The sequence below is a fragment of the Copadichromis virginalis genome, linkage group LG9 (genome assembly GCF_057382275.1).
Source record: "Copadichromis virginalis isolate Kocher_CV1m ecotype Utaka linkage group LG9, C_Virginalis_male_GT1.1, whole genome shotgun sequence".
Taxonomy (NCBI): Eukaryota; Metazoa; Chordata; class Actinopteri; order Cichliformes; family Cichlidae; genus Copadichromis; species Copadichromis virginalis.
In genome coordinates, this window is record NC_140626.1 from 25,494,685 (window position 1) to 25,520,881 (window position 26,197).

Here is a 26,197-nt window from a genome sequence, read left to right on the forward strand (position 1 = left end):
GGGCTACAGCGGCAGAAGACCACACCGGGTTTCACTCCTGTCGGAACAGGAAACTAAGGATAAATTTGTGTAAAAAAAATTGGTCAGTAGAAGATTGGGAAAATGTTGCCTGGTCTTTGTGATGCATTCAGGGGTCAGAACTGGGTTTAAACAACATGAAAGCGTGGATCCACCATGCCTTGTATCAAAGGTCCAGGCTGCTGCTAGTGGTGTAATGATGTGGGGGATAATTTCTTGGTACACTTTCTGAGCATTGTTTAAACAGCACATCCTACCCAAGTATCATTGCTGACCACGTCCCTCTACGACCACAGTGTACCCATCGTCTTGTGTTGGCTTCCAGCAGGATAACACACCATGTACAAAGCTCATATCATAAACTGCCTTCTTGAACATGACAATGAGTTTACTGTCCTCGAATCGCTCCCATAGTCACTAGATCTCAATGCAACAGAGCAGCTTTGGGATAGTGAAGCAGCAGATTCACAGCTACAGTGTGACGACATGAGGTCAACGTGGACCAAAATGTCTGAGGAATCTTTCCAGTACCTTGTTGAATATATGCTATGAAGAATATGAAGGCAAAAAGGGGTCGTAACCCAGTAGCAGCAAGTTGTACCTCTAAAAAGAGCTCGAGTGGGCCTACTGGTTTCACAGTTTGCCAGTATCGACGTGATTATTAACTGGTGTAAAACTCAAGCATTTGTCAACAACGGGTTTTATTATTCAAATTGTAACTGCAACAGGCATGTATCAAAAAGGTCAATACAGCAAAGCCTTTACAAAATCTGGCTTGACACTGAAGTCTTCCCAAAAAATGGCTGTCGCAACAAATTGTAAACAGTTTTTGTCAACAGTCTTACAGCACTTAACAGCAAAATACAAATCAGCTAAAGTAAGAAAAAAAGCACCTGTTATCTTTCAAAATGTATAAACACAAACACAACTTGTGGCACTATACAGAATCAAAGTAGACAAACCAAACACGAAGAAATGGAATGTTCAAATTCACTCGACAATTTTGTTTCCGCACAAAAGAAGAAGAAAAGAAAAGATAGCTGGAGTTGTTCCTCGCAACAAAAAGGCAAAGGGATCGGACAGTGCATCAAAAGACAAGCACGCCATGCAGTTGATGGGAACAGGAGTTGGTTTGGTCACTTAGCATAGTTTGTGCATAGTTGTAAGGCATCAGTCGAGCAGTCCTTTAGGTTTCATGTGGCTGTGAGACATTCTGAGGAGAGGGAGACTCCTTAGTTAGATCCTAACCACCCAATAATAATAATAATAAAAACTTGCATTATCCTCCTCCCCTTTTACAAAAAAGAAATAAATTTTTAAAACAAAAAAAAACAAAAAAACGTCTGCAAACCCTGAGCAAGTCGAGTTGCGTGGAGTTGACTTCCAGGTGAGATGCATGTGCGGTGACTAACCACCCTCCAGTCTGGCAGGGAAGGTTCCCACGCACCCTCACCCCACTGCCCCAAGTTTAACCAGGACTGGATGATGTGGAAACATCAGAAAGAGACTATTTCCTATAATACCTTCACAGGATGTCTTGGAAACAAAGCTGCTCATCGAACGCCGCTGTTATTCGGGAGTGCAGGAACACATGGTAGAACAGGTGGAGTCATTTATGGCATCTGGTGTGTCTGAATAAGGTTCTGCTCATGGCTTTGACAGGGGGTGGGGGGTGGGGGTAACAGTTCAAAATGAGTGGTTTCTTCACATCTGTGCTTCGAAGGCAAATGTGGGGCCGACGTGATTCGTTTCAGTTCGACGGAAAGATACAAAACAAACAAGACGCGTAAACAGTCTTCGTAGAGGCAGCAAAAGGACTGGGCTTGTCACATTTTTTTTTTCTGTTGTTTTTTTTTTTACATGAGGAAGAATCTTCAATACCAATGCAACAACGGCATTACTCCAAAGTCTTAGAAAGGTCTGAACACTCCAGTTGTCTCAGTCAATACAGTTCAGATCATTCTTCAAATCTTTGTTTTCAAATGGCACTTAAAAAAATACCAGAAAAAAGGTCTTCTTCAGTTCTTATACTGCTTTCCCCTTAAAGTTCACAAACTTCAAAAAAAAAAAAAAAAGGTGGTGCGTTCAGTCAGTAATGCCAAAACTACAGAGGACAAATAAATAAAGCAAATAAAAAGAAAAAATACAGCAGTAGCCAAATGAGGTATCTATGTATTGCTCTATGCCAAAAAAAAGAGGAATTAAAATTAAATAAATTAAGTAAAATCAGTGGTTTATCAAGATGGGAGGCCAAAGCAACAAAACATAAACTAGGTGTTCGGAACGGGTGGGGCAGCGGCGTGGCCGCAAACCGCTGGGTGCCCCACCCGACCCCCTCAGTGTATTGTGAGGCCCTGAGGCCCCCAGGGGTCACGAGGTTGAGGTGAAATGGCACAGAAGGAGTGTGTCAGGATTCTCTGCTTCCCTGAGGTATTTCTTTGGAGCTGGTTCCTCCTGCAGTCGTAGCTGTGCTGCCGTCACTCGGCGCGGTGGCAGCGTCTCCTGTGTCTGCGCAGGCCGTGCTGGGCTCTGCCTCCTCGGAGACCGGAGCCGGCTCCTGCTGTAAGCCTCCCCAGCTGGCTTTGTTTAGCCCCATGTGACCCAGCATGGTCTGGGACAGACGTGTGTCACAGAAACGGGCCCACTCTGCAAACAGCGGCTCAGCCACATATGTCATAAAGCCTGAGGGAGGAGAAAGGGCGGCAGGTGCTGATTAGGACGAGTATTTGCATTACACGCAAGCCATTGATAACGGGGGAATAAAAACAGAGCCAAAATCCTTGCCTATTTGAATGTTGCCGACTGTGTTCATCTCTCTGTCGCAAAGTGGGCTGACTTCAAGTTTGTGCTTCTTCTCAATGTCTCCTGCAAGAGTGTAACAAAGACTTTAATAAACAAGAAGAAAGAAAGGACCTCCAATCTGGAGAAGAAAGAGCAAAACAAATAAGGGAAAAATATGGACAGATAACCTTGTTGGAAGAACTCCTCTGTCACTTTCTCACTCCACTGTTTGCTCAGCTCCCATGGTCTGCAGGGGTTACAGATATCTGCACACTTCAGGGCCATCTGCATTGGAAAAGCAAAGATAAATATGAACCTGCTGTTTGCTGAGATGCAGGAGCTTTTTTTTAAACCAACACTGACCTGCAGGACGAAATGACGATGGCTGGCGGTGCTCATGCACAGGTTCTCCTGGTCCAGGTGCAAGCGAAACCTGGACAGGTAGTCATTCTGCCTGCTGATGTCCGTGGCCAAGATTAAGGAACCCAAATCCCTCTCCATGTTCAGCCTGAGGTATTACAAAGCATGTTTGTTTAAGAAAACACATTTTAAAGCAAAGAGCAGTCTTATGAAAGAACTCCGTTTCTGCACAGCCTTGTAAGTGGCACAGTTTGAGTTCTCTTTGTGTTTCTCAGTGTCAGACTGACCTGTCCTCAGCAGGCAAATGGGAGAACAGCCCAGTCTCTCTGAGCAGACCCACTGCTGACTTCCAGTGGTGGTTTTCCAGAACTGAGGTATTCTAGGTGAGAAATTGTGTGTGCACGTTAATTTAATACATCGTACAACATCCTTCACTGAAGTCTTCTAATAAGTTAGGCAGGCTAAAGAGTGACTGCTTTGTTGCCTTACTCTATAGAGTGTGGCAAGATAGTGGTCAGTCTTGATGAGGAAAGGCTGGTTGACCCCAGGATGGTCCAGGTCATGGGTGGCAGCTGCTAAGAGTCCCAGTAAGATGTCTTTGGAGGTCAGAGACTTGGCAAGCTGCACAAAAAATAATGCAAGAAGGGTTTAAAATACAAGAATGCCTTCTCCGAAGAACTCCGGGCTCTGCAAATAGCATACTTTTATTCAAAATCTGTCTGTAAGAGCACTTATTTGGATGCATTATCAAACGCACATCTTAATGGTAGCATTCACTGGTTAGACTGAAAGAAGCTGATGAGGAAAGCCTGTACTGTGAGTTGAATACTGTTGAAGCAAGAAACCTTGGCTATGCAAGATTTTTTTTTAAGAAGACCTTGTTGTGGCTAGCAAAGGACTGGGTGAGAGTTAGCTACTTAAACCCAAAAGAGCTCAAGTGTTTTGTCTCACCATGGGCTCTCGCAGGTAGCAGTACATGGCCTGTGTGACATCTGCAGCATGGACAGCGTTGTGGTACGGGTTGTCACTGTGGTAGTCCTCCTGAACCATGACCAAAAACCTCCAGAGTTTGACCATGTCCAGCTGGAAGAGCTCCACCAGCCCATACTGGTTCAGCAGGTGGAAAGTCAGGGTGATCAGGCTGTTTCCTGAGCAAGAAATCAAATCAGAATGATCACTCTGCATTCATCCCTTAAGTTCACCTATAAAAGCTGCAACTGAACGCTGCTGAACTCAACAATAATCACTTCTATTGCCAGTCTTTTTTTATGGATGCATCCATCTTTCCTAATTCTGCCTCCACTACACCACCTCCTCCTTCTCGGTCTAATTTTTAATAGTTGTGATTCTCACCACTGCAATCCTTAACTCCTGCTTTTGAAGTTTAACTCGGGTCAAGTCAGAGACGGGTCAAGAACATGTCTTAAAGCTGTTTTGATGATTGGATTGAGGTTACCTCAATTATACAGTGCAGGATGTGCAATTATATACATGATAAGATTCCTTTTCATCCTCATTACGAGAGTCGCACTTAGTGGTTCAAAAATAAGAGAATGTAGAAAAAACGAATTACTTTTGTTTACCACTGACTTCCTGAACTCCACTGCTGCAGTCTGGCTTTCACACAGACCAGCTGCCCCCCCCCCCAAAAAAAAGGAGTATGATGAAAATACAAAGCACAATCTCTGAGGCTCCTTTCACACGTCAGCTTAAGAGAGTTGGAATATTTTCCCCCGTTATCCTTTCTCGCATGTCGTACACAGCAGGAAATTGTCTGCTTCAGACATGCTCTCACTACAGGAAGTACTCCTGGTGGTTTGAGCGAGGGATCTTACTGGACGCAGAGGGGAGGAGGCAGCGCACAATACGCCAGAGTATTAGCTGCGCTATTTGCACACTGGTGCAATCAGACATCACATGGACACTGTACTATGCAGCACGCAGATGAAAAGACCTGCTAATGGAGAAATGACTGACATTTCTCCCACGCACCACTGCCGAGTGCTGGAGTATGGACAGCGCACCAGTCTGTGAGGTTTAGAGAAATTTAGGGCTACAGTGCATGTGTGAAAACAGCTTATGGAAAAATATTCTTGAGGATTTTAGAGGTTACAGGACTACACACAGAAAGGAGGAGGGGCTAATTCAGAAGAGTATGCACTTCTATCCTATTACACAGATAAATAAATATAGGGCCTCCACACCAATACACTTAAAATAATTTGAGTTTAGTTTAATACAAATCTAAATAATACAGCACTGTATATTCATTTTCTGTCAAGCCTGGGCTTTGCTTAGACATAAAACAGCTGATGTATATTTAAAGTAAAACAGTGACATAGCTGCAGAGCTAATCCTAAAACTGTGCCAGGTATCAGATAGATGGCACCAGCGCCAACACTTTAAATCTCAACCAGAGGTCAGGATTCACCAGTCAGTGTGCACGACAATCAGCCACAACATTAAAACCGCCGACAGGTGGAGTGAATATTGATCATTTTGTTACAACACCTTTAGTGCTCTCATTCATGCGGGTGTTACTTTGATAAATGCCACTCGTGAAACATTGTTTCAGAGTCAGAACACGCACACCTTTTCTTCTTTTTACTTGGTCCCTTTAAGGATAGCCACTGAGGATCATCTGCCTCCATCTTACTCTATCCATATCTATCCTCATGTGTCACACCAAACCTCTGCAGGTCCTCCTTCACTGCATCTGTGGTCTCAGTCTTTTCCTCCTGCCAGGTTGCTTCTTTTTCGTCCGACTGTCACAAAATCCTTTTTCAGTATATCCATCATCCCTTCTATTTGCATGTCCAAACAATCTCAGACTTCCCTCTCTAACTTTGTATCCAAACTGCTCAATCTGATCTAAAATCTGCCTCATTCCCAACAGAAGCATTTTCAGCTCTGCCACCTCCTGCTCGGTCTCCTGTCTTTTTGTCATCCACCTTCACTCTAGTTCTTGGCCTCTAAAGTCACGCAAATTTTGTAATCAGACTGCAAGCGTGAGGCTCCATGTGGATGTAGAGTGGCCATTACATTGCAACAACAGCGCACGTGCGACATTGTGCCGTCTGTGTCCACAACAGAGTAAAATCTTCACTTTGCACGTCTTGTGTCCGTTCCCTGATGGCTGTTTTTGGGTCACAAGGTAGGAACTGTGGTTTTAACGTTGTGGCTGATTGATGTCAGTTAAGGCATCATGGCATTTAGAACAACGTCTCAGAAGTCCTACAGATTATATTTTACCTACCATTTGTCAACCTATCGAAGAGGAAAATGTCAAAATTCCAATTCCCGACTTTTTCCAGCATGCACTACGATAGAGAAAAGAGAGAGTTTTACGTGAGGTTTGGAAAAAATAAATTATAAAAAGAAAATGTGCACTTCTGTTTTATTGTGGTGCCAAATATTACAAATAGTCCCATACTCTAGCCTGTCCAGTGTAATCTTCATCGAGGATGTGGAGGGGTATCTGCTGGGGGACTCCTCGCAGCAGACGGGACGAATGCAGGTATCTCTGGAAGCTGAGCAGCCTGTGGACCCGCCTTTCAGGATCATAGCTGGCCGACGTGGAGCCGCAGCCCAGCCGTGCTGCGCACACAAACACACAGACGCACACGATATTTTACAAAGGATACAACATCTAAAACAGACGACAACGTTGGGGCATGTTCATTTCTAAACCTCGTTAGGCCCGGAGAATTACTTGGCTCGGACAAGCTTGGTGGGGATCTGACACCAACACAGCAATACACAAACAGTTGCTGCTGACACAGCCGCCCACTCATAAGCCTTTCGTCTGGGATCACACAGCAGACATGCTTTGTCAGTGGTCTCTCTCCCTCCCTCTCTCTCACACACGCACACACCCCACAAAAGGCACTGTGTCTGAGTAAACTGTCGCTGCAATCCAGAAACACGTCAGCGTGAGGTAGGATTAATCTTGGGTCAAAAATGTCAACAAGTACACTCAAACGTTTTCATTGAAAAATGAAAGTGGTGCTTTATCGTGCACCTGTAAGCCTCAAACAAGGTTTATAGTAAGGCACACCTCAGAGACAAGAACACAGGCGTCTTTCAGTCACGCAGGACAGGACTAGTCTGTGACTCCTACCGGGGAGGCTGGTTTTTTTAGTCAAGATGCTCGGGCTGTACTCACTGTGAAGCGTTCGGAAGTCGATGCACAGGTACGGGTGGGAGCTTCTACGTTCCGGTTCAAATCCAACCTGACTTCTCACTCTCACATCTCCTAGAAGAAATCAACACTTATTTCCTCAAGATTCATACAGCGTGAAAAGAAGTCCAGAAGTGCATCCAATTAGTAATCTTTTGGCGCTATATCCTGGAGTTTATCTTGCTTTAGTGACACAAAGATGGGCTTTACCACATGACAATCTTCTTTCATTTGGATTTTTAAGAAGCTGAAACTTACTCTGGTTTTCTGGCAACATCCAAAGACAGAGCAAATATTTATATCTTACTAGTTGCTATTTTTGCGATTTCTGTTATTATAAACTGTTATTTCTCCCCGTGTTTCTTGCTACCTGCCCTTTTTAGTAGCTTGTGCTTAAATTGCTTTAATGTCAAACACTTTTACTTCACTGTCATAGCCTCATAACACTGAATCCTAACAAAATAATCAACAAAATCTTTCAAATTTGCTTTTTTCTAGAAAACCTACAGAAAACCATTTATTATACCTCAGAGTGTTGACAGAAAACCTACCCCACCCCCTCCCCAATCATGTCTCAGCTTTTCTAAACAAGGAAATAATCCTTCTTATGTGAAGCTTTGGAACTAAATCATGACGTGTGACAGGACGCTGTGGTAAAACCCATCATCTCTGTACTCCCCAGCAAGCTAAAACAAGCAAGAGATTGTGGAAAATACTATTTGACCAAGACCCAGTGTGGACTATCCATGTGCGGGCACAGTCACACACAAGCACACACTCCCATGTTCCAGAAGAGGAAACTCAACGGACAGACAAGTCAAACAGCTGAGCATGCAATGCCATGTCTGCTCTACTATTAGTACTCCGAGCCACTGAGAAGGATCTATAGCCGATCTGTGACTGGTTTTAGTAGTCAGGCAGAGAAACAGAGACAGGCTCCAAACTCAGACCTAACAGACGGCGGCCGGCCTGCTTGCTTGCTTGCTTGTAGGCTGCAGTCGAGAGCAGTGAGAGCACAGTGAGGTGACAGGATGGTGCTATGACTGATGCAGCAAATGCTAGTGTGTTGTTCCAGGCAACACTGTATGTACAGCAAGACTCTATACTGCAGTATACTGATTAAAGGTGAGATGGTATGCTTCCAGCATAGCACTTAAATTGTGTCACGTGTGCATCAGTTTATCAACAACAACAACAAAAAAAAAAAAAGCAGTCACACCAGTGTGTTCCCACAACCACCTTGTTACTTACTTGCAAACAGCTGTTTGAATACTACACAAGTTCCTATCAAAATACCAAAAACTAAGAATTACTATTCACGGCATAGCGGCGCTAAACATTACTTTGAAAAGCTATTCATGAATGTTTAGTTTCGATTGCACAATATGAATTCTGCAAAAATAAACAAAAAAACACCACAATTCATGCACTTTTAGGCAGTCGTCATATGCCCATATGTATGCACATCTGTCACATCTGCAGATGCAAACACACGTGCTCGGGCCCAGAGCGCGTCTGTCTGCGCGAGTTTGCGTGATTAGTGCGTTTTGAGTGTCAAAGGGTCCACGTCTCCCTATGGTGCATTAGTGCTGGAGCTCTGGGGTGAATGTAGGTCATGTCATTATAACTGATGAGGCAAAAGCTCTGAGTCCTGCTATTTGAAAGCACATCAGCATTAACTTGGCAGACTGAACCCAGGCCCAGGCCAGCACCCGTCTGCATTAGCGTGCCTCTCCTTACACTTAATTTAATCTGAAAATCTACACACACAGATGCTTTATGCCTGTGACATATGAGACTGCCATCATACTTAGCTAAGTAAAATGATTAAAAAGCTAAAGCTCCTTCACTCAGCTCAATGAAATGCTGTTATTATGACTAGACTAGGCAGCAGTCGACTCATGATCGTGCTGGAAAGAAACAACGTATGACAATAATATGTTGTTTCTGGTTTTTTTCACATTTTTTTTTCACGCTGAACTGCGTCTAATACTGATAGCTCCCTGCCCGCTCACTACATTTCATAGCAGCAATCTAAAATATCCAAGAAGAATACAGACAGGATAACACTTCAAGCAATTCTACTCTTCTTCTTTGCTGCTACCTCCCAGCCAACAAGTATGATATGAGGTGCCAAAAGTTCCATGCAAGACAGCATCCTTGTTTAGTACACATACCTCAGGGGTATAACCAGCCTCTAATCGCACCATTATCCCCAGTAACCTTATTGATTACGGAGCTGAACTGGCTGCTTCCTAGATGCATTTGACTCCATCTGCCTGGCAGAGCTATGAACCTTCATCCTCACATCCATTTTCTAAGCTGCATATCCTCTTTAGGGTCACTGAGTGCGAATGGACATGCACGAATGCACGCATATGTACACAAAAAAAATAACCTCAGCCAGAGACGCTTTAGTTTATTTACAGTTAAAATAAAAACCGTATGCTCATCACATATCAGATTGAACTTTTAAGACTGAAGACTACCGATACGCACGCACGCACGCACACACACACACACACACACACACACACACACACACACACACACACACACACACACACACACACACACACACACACACACACACACACACACACACACACACACACAGAACCCTATCGTGACTTGAAGATTAAAAAAGGCCAGGGATTGAAAGGATTCTGGACATGCCCTTAAATGCGCATCTCAGTGCTTTTATTTTAACAATAAGAAATGGAGACGATCACAGAGAAGGTAAACCTTCTGAGGTCTCGAAGTAGTGTGACTGTGTCTCTACTGTGTGTATGTAGAAAGAGCAGGTTAACACTTACCTAGCATACGAATATACAGCGCTGTCTGGTCAGAGCTGTCGTAGGAGATGGCCCCTCGTCTCTGAGCGGGAGAAAAAAAACAGAAGAAACGAAAAGAAAACATCAGCTATTGTTCAACCGATACAGTGCAACGCAATTACAAATACTGCCGAACAACAAAGAGGTCCCGCCTGTCCAAAACCACGTGTGAAATATAACAGTCCCTGATCACCAATAAAGACCAGTGGTGCTCGAAACATCACTTCTTTTTATTGGTTCAATAAATAATTGTAAACCTGAGCCCTGCAGCTGTTTTCTTACTATAACAATCACAGTGCAACAACAGGCGCACCCCAAAACACTTCTTCTGAAACAGAAACATGTGCCTTATTATTTTTATTTTTTTTTTTACATTTTAATGCATATGCAGGACTTGATAAGAGGAGGGTGGTGTAATGCTTCTGCTGCAGGTTCTAATCTCCAGTGTGTACTCTGTATACTCTGGTGTTATACTGATAAACATGCTCTAGCACCGTGTCATCAGCCTGATTCGGCACTGCTATCAGGCATGTGAGAAACACATGTGCTATTTGGGGACACACGCACACAAACACACACACAGACACCAATAGTATTTTTTTGATGTGTGAGGTTCTTATGCAACTTAAAGATTTGCCTCAAAGCATAGTTTGAAAATGCAGAAGTATTAAAAGTATAGATATATTTTCTAAAGTTATTTATTCTGATGTCAGCACGTGAATGCACTTTGATTTAGTAAAAGTGACTATGGTGGAATTGACAGCTTGTACAGATGTGACGGACCAGCTAGCAACAAGTCAACTTATCAGCTTAAGAGTCTAAACTCAGAGCTTCTGGCAGCTGCTTCATAAAAGACTTTTTTTGCTTTGTTTTCTTAAAAGCAGTTACAGGAAGTGTTTAGTGGCCATCTGCTAACTGTTTATTCAATAAAGTCTGAGCTAAATCTAGATTTGGACATTTAATTTAGACTTTTTATTCCATGTCAGAGTGTGCCAAGGAAAAATAAAATGATGAAAAACCTTTTCAATGCAAGACAAAAGCAGAGGGAGCATTATGCGTAAATAACATTAAACAACACTCAGTCCTTTCTAAATAGTACCCCTGTGTTAGGATTCGGTCTATGCCTTCCATAATCCAAAAAGCACACTTTAAAGCAGTGGACTAAGACAGGCCACAACTAGACTTGCACTATGATGAATAAATCTTTAACGTGCATTGAACGACGCCCATTCGTTTACTTAACCGTCATTCAGTTCAGGATGGAGCCTATCCCAGCTGTCAACGAGCAAGCATTGTGATACACCCTGAACAGGTTGCCAGTCCATCACAAGAGGCAAACAACCAATCGCACCCACATTCACACCTACAGCCAGTTCAGAATCCCCAGTTAACCAAACGTGAGTATCTTAGGACTGTGGGAGGAAGCAGGAGGACTCGGGGGAGATCCCACACAAACACAGATACCCCTCCCCATAAAATAAAAAGCACATCAGGGAACTTTATTCATATTATTGTTCCTTGCACACAGAGACAGAGAAAGAGTTTCATGAAATTTACTGAAATGCAATTTAGTAGCAATTTCAAAAGCAAAATTAACTTCACTGCACAAAACTCTTCTGGAATATCACTTTTACTGCTTACTGTAACCCACGAACATGAAATACCACGTAAATGCTGTAACTTCCTGAAATACTTCTCTCAGTCAACACTGGGTTCAGCATCACATCCAAACAAATCACAATACCATTTCCTGTAAAGTAATGCACTTGACGCATCATGTTTTAAAATATGTAAATACTTCCTCAATATTCGTCAGCAGTGCAGCAAACGGCTTTGGTACGCGGGCTGCAGATACATTTTTAATGCATTGGGGAAAAAAGAAAAGAAGAATAAACCAGGAAATAAACCATTTAGGTTATTCAGGTTTCGAGAGAGGAAGCAAATGAGTTGAAGAAACATTGAAAAATGTTCCAGCAAACCCTGTTTACTTCTTTATCCATGCATCCATCCATTCATCTTAATTGCTTATACAACTTAGGGTTGCAGGAGGTCAGCAGTCTATCCCAGGGTACACTCTGGGCTGGGATAACAATCCATTAGAGGATAAAATTTTTACTTTTATTCTCTGCACAAAAAACAAAATCCAGTCCTAACTAGTATTCCAGTGCATGAAGGCAGCTGCGACAATAGTGTTACTTGCACAGCAGTAGCTGTAGCAGGCACGACTGCCGTAACTACATATTTGCTCTGTTGACAGACAGCTGCCCAAGGCTACAGTAAGGTGCTGGCTCACCTCTCTGTGCACTTTACACATCCTGGCCCCCCTCCAGGTCAACTCTTCACTCACCCTAATGTGGCTACCCTTGTCTAGAGTTACCCCTTTCACAGAGATCCTGCATAACTGGAAGATTACCTCACTGATTGACTCGGTGCCAGACTTACAGCTCTCTACTAGGACAAACTGTTTTTAAAAGGAAGATGTTTTGGTCCACTGACAACCAACCTGTTCACTGTATACAACTCTAAAGAACAAAAGGGCCTTACTGGATCCTTAACCCTCCAGGTTAACACAGGGCACCCTTCACTCAAAGCACTCTAATGAAAAGAGAGCATATTTTTATATAAAGGAAAGTTATAGTAAAAATAGATTTAAAAAGGCAAAACTAGGAAGCTCTGTATTATGGTCCACAACTACAGAGTACAGCAATGGGCTTGATAAATATGTCTAATCTGTGGCCATTTAACGACAGCCGGCAGGTCACACCAAACACAAACGCATGCAAAAACACAAATGCTCTGGCTTGTACACTCATTACCTCATATAATTAGGATTACTGTGAATCTTTCACACACACAGATATACACCTAACAATGTCTGTACTCTAAGCTCATGACAGCCACCAATCCAAAGCTAATATTTTACTGCCTAGCAAACAGCTTGACTCAGGGTGGGTAATGTGCAAAGCTGTATTTTAGTGTCAACAGGCCTCTGTGTTTACACATGGTGCAGTGTTTAGTGTGAGCATTATAGATTGTGGGTATGTTATCCACGGAGCTTGTGTGTGTGTGTGTGTGTGTGTGTGTGTGTGTGTGTGTGTGTGTGTGTGTGTGTGTGTGTGTGTGTGTGTGTGTAAGATGGGGGTTGGAATAGGCTGCAACACGTGTGGGAACTGTATAATGCTGGCTAAGAGTGGGTATGAAGAGTGACCAGCCCTGCTAACACAGCTAGCACCAACAAAACCTTTTGCCTGGCCCCACACACACACACACACACACACACACACACACACACACACACACACACACACACCCAGCTGGCACTTACTGCCATGACCTCCCTTGTACAACAAGTTGGCAAGAGCTGCACTTTGTGTATATCACATTCTCACTGTGAACAGAAGGGAAAGTCAAATTTTACCCTTGAAATGGCCAGCCCACAACACACCCACACACAGAGACACACACACCCTCACATACCCTTGACACGCCTTGCTGCACCAACACACAAAGCCAGACAACCATGGGCCTGTCATGGTCCAACAAGAAGTTAAGTCACTTTTTTAAGCTTTGCGCTTCTGGCATTTATGCTTCACAGCTGTGACTGAGATAAGAAGACAGATGCAAGATATCAACTGAAGAACTTGAGCTAAATGTCACATGCACACTTAATTTATTAAACTACTATTAGATTACTATGACCTGGATGACTGAGAACCTACACAGATTTATTAAAGTTTAAAGAACAGTGTTTATTCACTTTAATTAACTACAAAATTGAAATTACAACATATAAAAAGACATCCAGCACTGAGCTTCTTTTTTTTTAAATTGGTAATTAAAGTTTTGTTTTATTTCTTACGGTAGTTTGAGGGTTTTTTAGGGCTTTAGAGACTGAAAAAGCATTAGTGCACATTATGCAAACTATATGGTGCACACAAGAAAAACAAGAGGTCTTGATTTTCTTGCACATAACAATACAAGCCTTAGAGTGGCAGGTAGATACTAGTAAATGCCCTTTTTCATGTCATGACCAAAACTTGCTTGATTTGTTTCCCAATGACTTTAATACAGTTAAAGTTACTCCAAGCTGCTTCGAGCTGTCCTCCAAGAAACTGCAGCTTTACAAACTCTGACTTCACTCTGGAGCAGTGCCAGTTTGCATTTGACCAACAGCCTCAGGGATGAAACAAGGCAGAGCCCAGATTAAAATTTCTTGCAAGTTTCTGTTCCTCTTTAGCATTTTCTGTAAACATTAGGTTAAAGCAAAACAGGGGTGTGATGGGTGAAACGTGACTCACTGGGCTGGAAAGCCATGAAGTCACCATCCAGCCATTTCTGGTGTGTTCAAGATAGTTTTACACAACACTTTTGTACTCTCTCCTGATCACCCCGAGCATTATAGCTACCAAAAACCAGAGATACGTGTGTACAGGATATGCTAATCTTGCCATCTAGATTTTCTAATAACTTGTAATAACTGCAAATGGAGTGAGTAAACACAGTGTGAAGTTGTTAGCTTTGCATAAGGAGGCAAAATGAGGACAGTTACAAGTCCAGATGGCATGTGAGTGAGCAAACATTTACGTTAACAAATCACCACACAAACAACAGGGCTGGCCACACCTTCGGTATATAGACATCTAGTTTAAAGACTAGCTGGCACATGTCAATCACAGAGCCCCTATGAAACAAAACAAATCATTATATTTTAACAGCAAAAAATGAACCCCCTTCTACCCAGTTCCCACTTGCTGTTAAAGAACCTGTAAGTAATGACAGTTGCTCAGGTCCCCAGGCTACTCTTGCCCAAAAACACTGAGGAATGAGAACATGGAAAGTTACGCAAGTCTGCATGTCAAAAGGTAGATTTCATCAGCTAGTATCAGTATTTGGTATCAACGTGGCTGGTTGTTACAGAAGTACATATCACTTCGATCACTGGTCACTTCGTTAGGTTCACTTGCTCAACTACTCAGTAACATAAGTATCTCTTTAGCCAATCACATGGCAGCTACACAGTGCAATCAGGAATGCAGACATGGTTAAGATGACCTGGTGTAGTTCAAACTGAGAATCAGAATGGGGTAAAGGGTGATGTGAGTGACTTTGAACTAGGCTTTTTTTATTTTTTCATAAACTGCTGAATTACTGGGAATTTGGTGTAAACAACATGTAAGCATGGATGCGTCCCAGCTGACGGCAATGGTCCAAGCTGGTGGTGATGCTCTATAACGGTGTGGGGATATTTTCTTAGCACATGTTGGGCCTCAACTGAGAATTGTTTTTGCTGATCATGTCCATCCTGTTATGACCACAGCGTAGTGTTCTCGAACATGACAACAGGTTCACAACAGCCTCCACTGTCACCTGATCTCAATCAGATAGAGCACCTTTGGCATGTGGTGGAATGGGACATTCCACCACAGCGCCTCGCTGTATCAATGTGTCGAGCCAGCTTTAAAGGCAAAAAGGGTCTAGCCCAGTACTAGCAAGATGTAACTAATAAAGTGTCAGATGAGTATATATAGAGATATTTACCAGTTAAAAAACTAAGCAAAACAAAAGAGAAAATAAAGGAAAAACAAACTCTACAATGCCTTTTGCAGAAATATTTTCGGTAACTTTTAGGTCAATTTATCAATTTTTATACCAAAGGGATCGGTATCTCCACTCCATTCCATCAAAACACTAGCTGAGGGAATATTTTTCGGAAGAGTCATCCCTCCAGTGACTAAAGAGACTTGGGACATCGTAGCAAAGATGCACCAAAGCCGTTCTTGAGGCACATGTGAGCCTAACATCTTACTAACACGCATGTTGGTTTTTCCCTTTAATTTGCACCAAATCTTCTGAATTATACACTTTATTAAAACTTAAATGAGTAACAATGACTCATTCTGAAGGTTTTTTCAATTTACTTCAACATAGCTTTAAAAATTTAACAAAACTTCTATTGCTTTCAGTGCCTTTAAATGAGTTGCAGTCTGTTGGTTTTTGATTGTAGCAGTCTGAGAACAAGCTAGCTTTAGTTCTGTTTGGCGTTTTAACCACTAGGCCTAACAGCGCAACCATTGTTCTCCCTGCAATTCCATCTAAGCTCGTTTACATACAGCTCTGTTTCTTATCTCGGCTTAGCGCCACTGCCTTGGGGCACAACACTCAGGTTTCTGAGGTCAGGACCTAATGTGAAAACTCCTCACTATGTGGCTGACCCCCAGGGCTTCGTTGTTTGTCATTTTCTCACCCGTATAGTTAAACAGACACAAACAAATATCAGAAAACATGCAGTATGATTAATGCATGCAGAATTAACCCAAAAACACTCATTTCAAAACACTCAGAAATTCAAAATCATTGCTCAAAAAGCACTTTCACCAGAGCACCGTGAAAGAGCAGATACAGATGCCTGTTGCCCTTTCAATGGCACAATCGAATGAAACATTCTCACACTTCCTGATTTGAAACACAGGCCTAAAACTGGCTTTTACTAGGTTATAAAGATCTTAGAATTTGACTTAAACTGAGGACCTGCCTATTCCAGTAAGCAAGTCAGCTGGGGCCAAGCAAATGAGGAAGCCAGCAGTATTCCAATAAACTGACATATCAAAAAACAAAGCAGTGCACACATAAACCCTACACACACACACACACACACACATATATGTAAATGCTCGAGATAAAAAGCAGGTGGACGGGTTTTTCATAAACCAAAAGCTTCCTTCTGACTTATGGCCTCTTGCAGCGCTCTGCTGTGTGGGACGCCAAATTCCAGAAACTGAGTACTAACCTATAAACAAAAGCAGATCTGGAGTGTGTGTGCGCATGTGTGTATAATATATATTTTAGCCACTACATACACTAAAACCCTGGATAGAGTCTACCTGCTGGAAGAGTGTTTTATGAGTACTGTGTCCACTGTTAGTTTTTGCAGCTGCAGTTAGTTTTTGCGAGACGCCCGCTGCTTTGGAGGAGAGGCCTGGGGTGAATTGGCCTGATATCTTGGCCAGCAAATGATGATGAGTGTAGCAGTGAGCAGTGTTACAAGGCGGCCTGCCTGTCAAGCAGTCATATATCCACAATCAGTGATTTTTTATTGTTATTTAACTTTTAACTAGTCGCCAAGTGTGTCATAAATTCTTTTTTTTTTTTTTTTTTTTTTTACACCGAGTGCTTAAAAGGGCCTTATATACACACATACTGTAAGTCTACGCTGCACAGGAATTTCATTCATCTCAAACATCATCCCCAGGCTCTAATTGCCTCTCGGGGCCAACTTCATGCCCCGTCCCTCCTTAGAGCCTTCTGAGGAAAACAAACGAAACCCAGGTCACCAACCAGCGCGATCTGTCTGAGGTTTGAAACCAGTAGCACTGAGAAATAGACTCCCTTCCTGTATAGGCTCATACGTCAATAAAGCCACAGTAAATAAGAATAAAAATCAAGCAGCGCTGATGTTGTAGCTGTCGAAGTGCGTAGCCACACTCTCGTGGCTGACAGCACTCGACGCTGCAGCACAAAAACAGATCAGTCACGTGATAAGAGGGGGCCCCTTGCAGAGACAGGGAGGCAAACAGAAAGGGTGAGGAGTGTGTATGGTTGAATGAAGACAGGGTGCAATATTTGGCTCCTCTTTATTAATCAGCGGGTTAATAAACACCCGCAATCCCCCGCCTTCTTATCGGCAAGCAGCACAGTGCATTCCAGCTCAACTGTGTGAATTCAGCGTGAAAAGTTTTGGCGGCGCAGGGGTTAAATGTTTTTGTGAAAGGTTGTGAAACACCAGGCTCAGAGTCTGAACGGCTCCTTCAGCATTCTTACCACATCCTGAAACGACGTCAATCTGATGGCACTGCACAGGAGGAAAAAAAACAAACAAACAAAAAAAACCTTATCGGTTCAGTTAAAATCAACAAAGTAACTCCCACAAAAAAAAAAAAAAAAAAAAAAAAGCACGGCACTGTATTCCCTTATCGACCTCTCCACAGAAACACCCACAGCAGCAATGAAACAAGCAGTGCCAGCCTCCACCCTTATGCACGGGCTTCTCATCATCATCATCATCATCATCATCATCTCCTCTTGTGCGTAAACATCTCAAATGAGGAGCCAATCTCGGGTCAGCAGCCACTACAGCACTGATGATATCTCTCACTGTGATATGACGAACTGATAGCAGATCAGTTCTCCCAGTCTAAAGCTGCGTTCCTCCCTTTATCACCAAAAATCATCGCACTGCTCAGGCTTCATCAATACTCCGTATTTGTTTATTGACCCCCTTTTATCTCTGCAGGATCTTTCTTTCTGAAAGTTTAAAGCCTTATCGCAACCGTGTGACCGTGCGTTACTGGCAGCAGCTCACGACAGCCAAACAAAAAGATGAGAAACTCTCGTTCCCACCCTGTGCATCATCTCTTAATATGAGATGTATGTAATAACACAAGTAACATACTGTCAAGCTGTGTGCAAATGCATTTGTGCTTTGTAGTTTAGATGAGAACCACATGACTCTTTGCAGCGTCCTCCTCTTGGTCCTTTCATTTTGCATCAACCTAATCTGACTTATTCGTGTCTTTGGTTCTCTCTTTTTCCAAGAGAAGCCAATGCGACGCCATATTCCAGGAAAATTCTAATTCATCTTTCACCCCACTTTTGGGATTTGATCAACTTACAACACCCATTGTGCTAAAGACAATGGAGGCATTGTAATGGATAAATGGGCCCCGTTTATTTAATGCCGTTGCTGTTTTCAACGCCTCTTCAACGGCATATTTACACCCAATCATAACAATTCCACAGTCACAGAGTGACATATTCTTCAGAGACTCCGACCCTACTCTTTCGTCCACTGTTTACGAGAGGAAATGTCTTCATCGGCGAGGGAAGGGGAGGGGTGCATCGGAGAAAGAAAAAGAGGGAGCTTGTGAGCGAGCGGAACAAGATAGCCAGAGAAAAGAAAAGGGACTGAGACTTCGACCATCTGTGAGCCTGGCAGCAAGCCAAACCACTGCCCACAGAGCTGAGGCCCATGCCTAACTGCCTCTTTCTGCAATGGTAGTCCAGCCCCGCTTCCACAAACAACAGGCCTGTGGAACCACACACAAAAACACAGCAGCCACCAAGGACAAATGCACCCTTATGGTCATAAATAGGGCCCAAAAAACAATATTTGTAGAAGTGTAATTGCTTGGTGACAAAGGCTGAGTGACACTGCCGTATGCAAGCAGGTTCACCAATTCTGCCGATGTTCACAAGGGATAAAGACAAATGACTACAACGTAGGCTGGTCTCAATGTTGTCTGCAGTGTTTGTAAGCCTTCTCCAGTCCAGTTTCATGGGAAATGATTTTAACACTAAACAGTGCACTTTTTATGACAAAGAAGCAAAGGCTGTGAAGGCAGACCGGCCGAACTGAGAGATCAACGTGAGCAGGAGACAGAACGGCTTCACGGATTCTGTTTGTACATAAAAGGAACAATGCAGCATTATACTTATATTGATTTCCTTATAAGGATTTAGGATTTCCCCCAAGGAATCCTCCTTTGGACTATGGTCCAGAAACCACCATTGTGCAAGGACAGTTTGAGGATGTTGAATTGGTTTTATGAAAAGCCTCCTGACTGACTCAGAGAGAGATGTTTGCACAGTGTGTTCAGAGAGTGTTATTGAGTGACCACATGGTCCAGCCAACTTATCCAAGATTGCATGATATTGGTCACCAAAGGACAAACACTAATGACCCAGTGAGAAAAAAAAAGAAAAAGAGTGCTGACAACAGGCCTATGAATCGGTCTTTGAAGGGGCTGCCTGTGAGGATGGATGTAGGCTCAAAGCAGAGACACACATGGGTGGATATGTGGAGCAGGGTCCTGTACAAAGAACTAATGGATGGCCCATTGAAGAGGACGCTCACGTAGTCATAGACAGTTGCTTAATGCTCAGTTAATGGGCTGAGAGGTGCCGTGCAACACCGTGGGAGTTTCTGTTCACAAGCAACTAGCAGGATGTGACCCCAACGGCACGAGAATACACCCCGCTGCTACTTTTGTCAAGAAACACTGAATCAATAGTAACGATGCTTCCCTTTTTAAAAGGAGCGACACCGTGGAGAAGGGACTTCATTGACTGGTGACATGACGTGCAGCTTTTTGTTGTGAGCTGGCATCGCAGGCACATGCCTTGATTAAACTAGTGCGCTGGACAAAGGCCAAAGAGATGGTACCATTACCTCAGACACGTGCTCAAATGTGGTTCAGCGATTGGCTAATGTATTCAAAATGCACTGTGCTGCCTGCCAGTGTCTGTGTGTACATGGCAGTCAAGCAGAACATGACCCCTGCTGCCCTACACACCCCTGCTGCCCTACACACACACACACACACACACACACACACACACACACAGACAGAGGCTGTTTTGAGAAGCAAGAGGAATAAACAAAGGTAGGCTCACCAGAGGGACATTTTCAAGAATTCAACACTCTGAGAAAGTAGGAAGTTCAAGCATGACTCAATGATTTAAGCTCTCCTCCCAGCATGTTAACATAAATAACTGTGTGGCACGTTCCCTCTGACTCCCAGGAGTGAGCTGGTACACCTCAGCATCATGGTTCTGAGGAAGGCTACAAAGTTTAAACTGAAGAGGCCTTTATCAGGGGGAAACATACACAAATGTAAAGTTGGCTTTGGGTGATGACTTGGTGTGTGTCTTAGGCTCTTGAAGATAAGAATATACAGTATGCCTCTGGTGGAGAGCTCTCGCAGTGTGTGTGTGTGTGTGTGTGTGTGTGTGTGTGTGTGTGTGTGTGTGTGTGTGTGTGTGAGTGAGAGAGAGAGAAATGGGGCCTAAATATCCAGCAACCACCTGCAAGATTCCTGTGGATTATTTATATGGTTTCTGAAAATGATGTGGGTTTTAAGACGCATGTGCCCCCCCCCTCCCCCAAAAAATAAATAAAAATAAAATAAAATAATCGAGCCCACTGTGATCAGATGATAGGAAATGATACGTGTTTTACCTGTGACAGCTGTCTTGGATCAGGAGCCCCGAAGAGAGAAGAGCTGGAGCTGAAACTAATGGCTCCCCTTCGGCTGAGGACATGCTTGGGAACCGGCCTGTCTAGAGGCAAAACCGGCAGCTGATAACATACTTCCATTGAATAGTCAGGGCTGAATCCGGATCAAAAATATAGGAAAAAAAATGAAATATTTAATGGGAAAAAAGACAGCAGATGCAATGCGGAAAAAAAGCAGATGAGTGATTAACTAGAAAATCTGCCGGGGCAAGAAATAAAAGAAAAAGAAAAAAAAAATCTTTCACTATTGTGGAAACGATCTGATATCGAGCTGCAAAGTATTTCTGTTCATCATGAGCGACTTAAAACTTGTGCAGATCGCCTTCATTGATGCTGTGTCTCATCTACCTCCAGTTTTACCCCCTTTGGTGTCATTCTGTCAGATTTAAAAAATAATGATAACAGTAATAAATCATGCTGCTGTTGCATTTGCCACTTTCCTTCTCATTTTACTCAAATCCGGGCCCACGGACGACGAGACCTTCTTGCCATTTTCTGGGTCTTTATGAAATTGCTTCCTCATTTTCAAAGCAGAAAAAACCGCCCGCTCGCTCGGCTTTCGTGGCGCTCGCAGATCCGCATATCACGTATCCCGGCGTGTAAACAAAAGGCACGACCACTTCCAAAAAATGTCATCAACATATCATGTTGTATGCTACGCCGGCGGACGAAGTGAGGCAGCTCCAGGATGTGAGAGCTCGTCGGTCGTTGGCCCGGAGGACGAGGAGGAGGAGGAGGAGAAGGAGGAAGGGGGGAGGCTTTCTCTCATTCACACTTTATACCGCCGGCGAGATTTTATCAACACGTAGGGCTTCTCCGTCTTTTTATCTGGAGCTGCATGATGAAGGAGCAATTGTCTAAATTCGCCGCTGACCGTAAAGCACTAAGTGTCTGGCTCAGAGAGGGGAACCCCGATGCTCATTTCACTCACTGCGACTCCGCTGGGTGTAAAGGAAACGTAGCGACGCGCACTGCAAATCTGGCAACCCTCTCAAAAAATAATAATAATAAAAAACAAAAAAAATTAATACCCTACGCGGCGGTTTTTTTTCACTACGACTACCTACCTATCGTCCTACACATTAGCCTACTTTACGCTTTAAGAGCGCACACCACCTGCCAGAGATGGTGCTGTTGGAGCGAGCAGAGGGGAAAAAAACCGCCCTTGTTTTAGCTCGACCAATGGTGTGAAAGCAGCTGCTCCAAGCTACACGTCGATTGGACAGTGACGCTTAGACGGTATAGAAGGACAGCTATGATTAGCTGTGAGGCCAGGGCAATCCCAAGACCTATATGAGCAGTCGTTTGCAGACGGCGTGGACTTTCTCAAGGGTATTCCTCCACAACGGGGCTTGCCCTGCAGCGGTCGACATCATTGCCTGTGATTACCTTCCTCTCATGAGTCATACTACTCTGGAGCTGAGACTTACCGGGAGTTTAAAATGCAGCCTAAGAACAGCTGCAAAACCTTCATCTTTTGTTAAAGAGTGGCCATATATGAGTGCATGTGTTGACTGCGAGACAAAAGGAAATTCAGTACAAAAGGATGACTTTGAGTTGAGTGTTTTACTGTCCGCGTGCATTGTTTGGACCTTCCGTCTACCCCAGATATCTCTAACACACTTGGCAATTCATTATCTTTCACTATACAGTGTAGCTGCAATTACTCAAATCAACCCCTAAGTGAAAAATTACTACATTCACATTTTCACTCGAGGTTTCTCCGCCATGCCCGTGTGCTCGGGGACAATGGGTGTGCCATGGTAACAGCCAGGCCCAGTGCCAGTGTATGTATAATCCCCTCCATCCCCCATTTTCACGCTCCTGAATGGTCTGAATGCAGTTCCCCACAGCCGTACCCCCCACAAAGAGAGGTCCTGGCATCTTTTCCAGGCAACTAAGGCAACACTGCAAAAACACAACAACAAATGTGTCATAGACAGTAGCAGGAGACGACGGAGTACCAGAATACCTAACTCAAGCACAGCTATCCCATTATCTAAGGGTTGGGGTTTTATTTTCAGATCATTTCCTTTGTGTTTAACACTACTAAAGGAAACTATAGGGCTCAGTAGCAATACACAATAAGAGTTACTCTTAAATTTTATATATGTTCATCTAAAAGAGTCATCATACACCAGGGTACATTTGTGTTTTCCAGGGGATATGTCAAGATTAGAAAAGACTCACTATAGTGAAAGGCTGGCCTAAAAGTATCAGATATTCAGCATTCAATTAAATGGTAAAATATCTGTAGCTACTTGTTGGCTAAATGATAAAAGCAAGGGGATATCTTTTTTAATATAAATATGGAAATGGATTTTAAAAAGTTGAAAAAGACATCCATCTTATTAGCTGCTTATCCAGTTCAGTGGGTGGACTTGAGCCTATTTATTTATAGTTTATAGCTCATTTAAACAACAGAAGTTGTGCTCTAGAGGCAGGCACATTTAAATTCCGGGTCTCCAAAAACCCAGTTTCAAAACCCATCAAAAGCTGAAAGGTGTGTTTTTATTCTATTAAATGATTATTGTAGAATCACAGGGATCATTAAAATGTGTTTAGAATTTGCAAACTTATGCTGACTCATGCCATAAATCTCGATACACTGCTCACCCCTACATACACTGCCTTTATATGTTAAAAGCATCAGTATCGGTATTGCTATTGGCAATACTGGCAATACAATATTTACTTAGTATCGGATGGATACTGCAGTATCCCCATACCGCTAGTATTCATGGTGGTACTGGAGCTGATCTGATAGTGCAGGTACCTCTGGGAAATAACACAAAAAAGGTAGGAAACACAAATGTGCTTGTTTTCAGAGGATTTGTTTGGAGGAATAAGAAAATAAGTGAAATTTCTATTTAAATATTCTGGGCTTTTGTTTTCAAAGCAAATTTGGCCTTTGCAAACCCAGGCAGATGATTAACAAAGTAATATTGTGAAGAGTTCATGGAACACCTCGTGGCTGAGAATACATTCACAAAAGTTTTTAATGTGACGTTTCACGTGTAAATGTCTAAAATAACACTCCTTGCTTTTTAAAAAAATACCCGCCGCTGCAAACACTACAGAGATGGCCAGCCACAAATAGGCTGTACTGTTTTTAAGTGCACGTTTCTGAAACTGCTTAATCTAGCATGTGACGGTGTCAGTGGCACATCACACATGCAAGCACACGACGGCACACGCTTTACCCCTACTGCTTTAAATATACATCTTGGAAAGCTTTTTCATTCATTAATTCGCTCCTCAGCCATCTTTTTTTTTGCCACACTCACACAAAAACTACCACACACCATGCATGGTGTTATATACTAGCACTGAGCATCAGTCTCAGGAGTTTTAATAAAACAGGTAAGGTGCAAACCTGCAAATTCCCTTCGGTGCCACAAGTGCAGTGTCTGCTTCTGAGAACCCCCAACACTCCACTCCCTGAGGACAATGTACCACGGTATCCCTAATTAATAATCTTCTACTACACTGCAAGAATCACTGGAGTCATTTTATTTTCCTTTACTGGCAGTTTTTCTTTCCTCTATAGGTCTCTTTGAAAAGCAGGTTCATTATGTGCACACACAAACACAAAAACATAAAGAAACTGCGGATTTCTGATAGATGCTTATGATGCTCATATGTAATTTTAATGCTCATCCTCTGGATTGTATTTATGATCAGGTTAAAACTGAAGAAATGAACAGCATGCTTTTGAAAATGTATCGCTGTATGTATCTGGAGCCATCTTGTGGTAAAAAAGGGCCATTACAATGACAGTGTGCTTTTAGATTTAAAACAAAAAAATAAAAATGATGTTCATTTAAACGAAAGAGCATCTCAAACATAATATAAAAATATAAAATAGAATATCTGGTTACTGCTACCAGCTTTCTGAATGTTGCATATCTTCTACAAATACCGCAAAATCTTTCAGTATGACAAGCTAATACAAAGATCACACAAACATAGCTCACCTAATTAAACATTTATGCTTTATGTGGAAAAGAATATGTCGAGATAAATACTACAAACTACATAAAACGATCATTTCAATTGTTTTAAACCGAGGCCCGAATGTTTCCCAATCGCCTCATCTCTCGTTTCCATCTACGCTGTGCACAATATATCTAATTAAAAAAAGAGTGTGAATCACAAGGTGTAACAGCATAATTGTGACTGCAGTGTCTGTGCTGTGCTGACGTCTGCAATGATGTCAATATGCAGCTGTGAAACATGCTGGACATACCCTGTTTTCTTTCTGCCACTAGATAGCACCCTTTTACTGTGTTGAAGGCCTGCACAAGTTACAGTGACAGCTCCGTAGTACAAGTACAGTACGATACAGTATTATCCTTTTTTGGTAACCATTAAGAGTTGAATTGTTTATTTATTTAAATGTGTAAAAACTGATTTATTATACAAATGTTATTAAGCAATTGGATCAAAACTCAACAATTAACAGATTAGATGTAACACTGACATTCATTGTCTGGCACAGGTGGAGATAAAATATTAGCCAACAACTGCAAGGTTCTCTGCTTCTCCCCTCTGTAACTGTGCTATCTAAGAAATTACCTCGTAAGTTATTTGGCCATAAGGCTGGTATTTTGCATAACAAAAACTTGATTTGTTAACTGGCGAGTGGGTAGTCTCAAATACTTTAATACTGCGTCTGCCTCTGCATTAAAAACTACAAAATGATCTTTGCACCTTGCACCTCTGTTTCCCCCTCATTAAGATCTCAGCACAGAAGTTAAGAAACAGTTTATTGATCAAGCTCCTGTAACGATGCATGAATAATTACCTCAATGACAGAATGAATATTCACAATAATCCCACTATACTGTGTTCATGCTTTACCCTTCGTCTAAACCAGATACCTCCTGATATTTGAACAATCAGCTACCAGCTGTTAAAATCACCCTGCTTCACTATCCTATGAAACAAAGC

The 26,197-nt window shown here is 42.7% G+C and overlaps 1 protein-coding gene across 5 annotated transcripts; it reads right to left on the bottom strand.

Annotated features, from left to right (window-relative positions):
* Positions 1–700: 700 nt before the first annotated feature.
* Positions 701–22,368, bottom strand: pde7a (phosphodiesterase 7A). Of its 5 annotated transcripts, none has more exons than XM_085468450.1 (13): positions 21,188–22,368; positions 10,156–10,216; positions 8,591–8,623; positions 7,325–7,411; positions 6,593–6,756; positions 6,416–6,479; positions 4,111–4,307; positions 3,649–3,780; positions 3,447–3,538; positions 3,163–3,307; positions 2,988–3,084; positions 2,803–2,883; positions 701–2,700 (listed from the first exon to the last, which is right to left on the bottom strand). In XM_085468450.1, exons 1-13 carry the CDS (start codon positions 21,323–21,325, stop codon positions 2,426–2,428), a joined length of 1,566 nt encoding a protein of 521 aa, XP_085324576.1. In that variant the 5' UTR covers positions 21,326–22,368; the 3' UTR covers positions 701–2,425. The 5 variants fall into 5 exon arrangements, with proteins under 5 accessions (XP_085324576.1, XP_085324575.1, XP_085324578.1 ...); XM_085468449.1 differs by having other exon boundaries at positions 7,325–7,414; XM_085468452.1 differs by lacking the exon at positions 8,591–8,623.
* Between the last annotated feature and the right edge of the window lie 3,829 nt (positions 22,369–26,197).

Coding starts and splice junctions, on each gene's coding strand:
- pde7a (XM_085468449.1), bottom strand. CDS start 21,325: ATGGAAGTATGTTATCAGCTGCCGGTTTTGCCTCTAGACAGGCCGGTT. Junction 8,624..10,155: donor GCTGTATATTCGTATGCTAG/GTAAGTGTTAAC, acceptor GTATTTTGATAG/GAACTTGTGTAGTATTCAAA. Junction 3,308..3,446: donor CATTTGCCTGCTGAGGACAG/GTCAGTCTGACA, acceptor GTAATACCTCAG/GCTGAACATGGAGAGGGATT.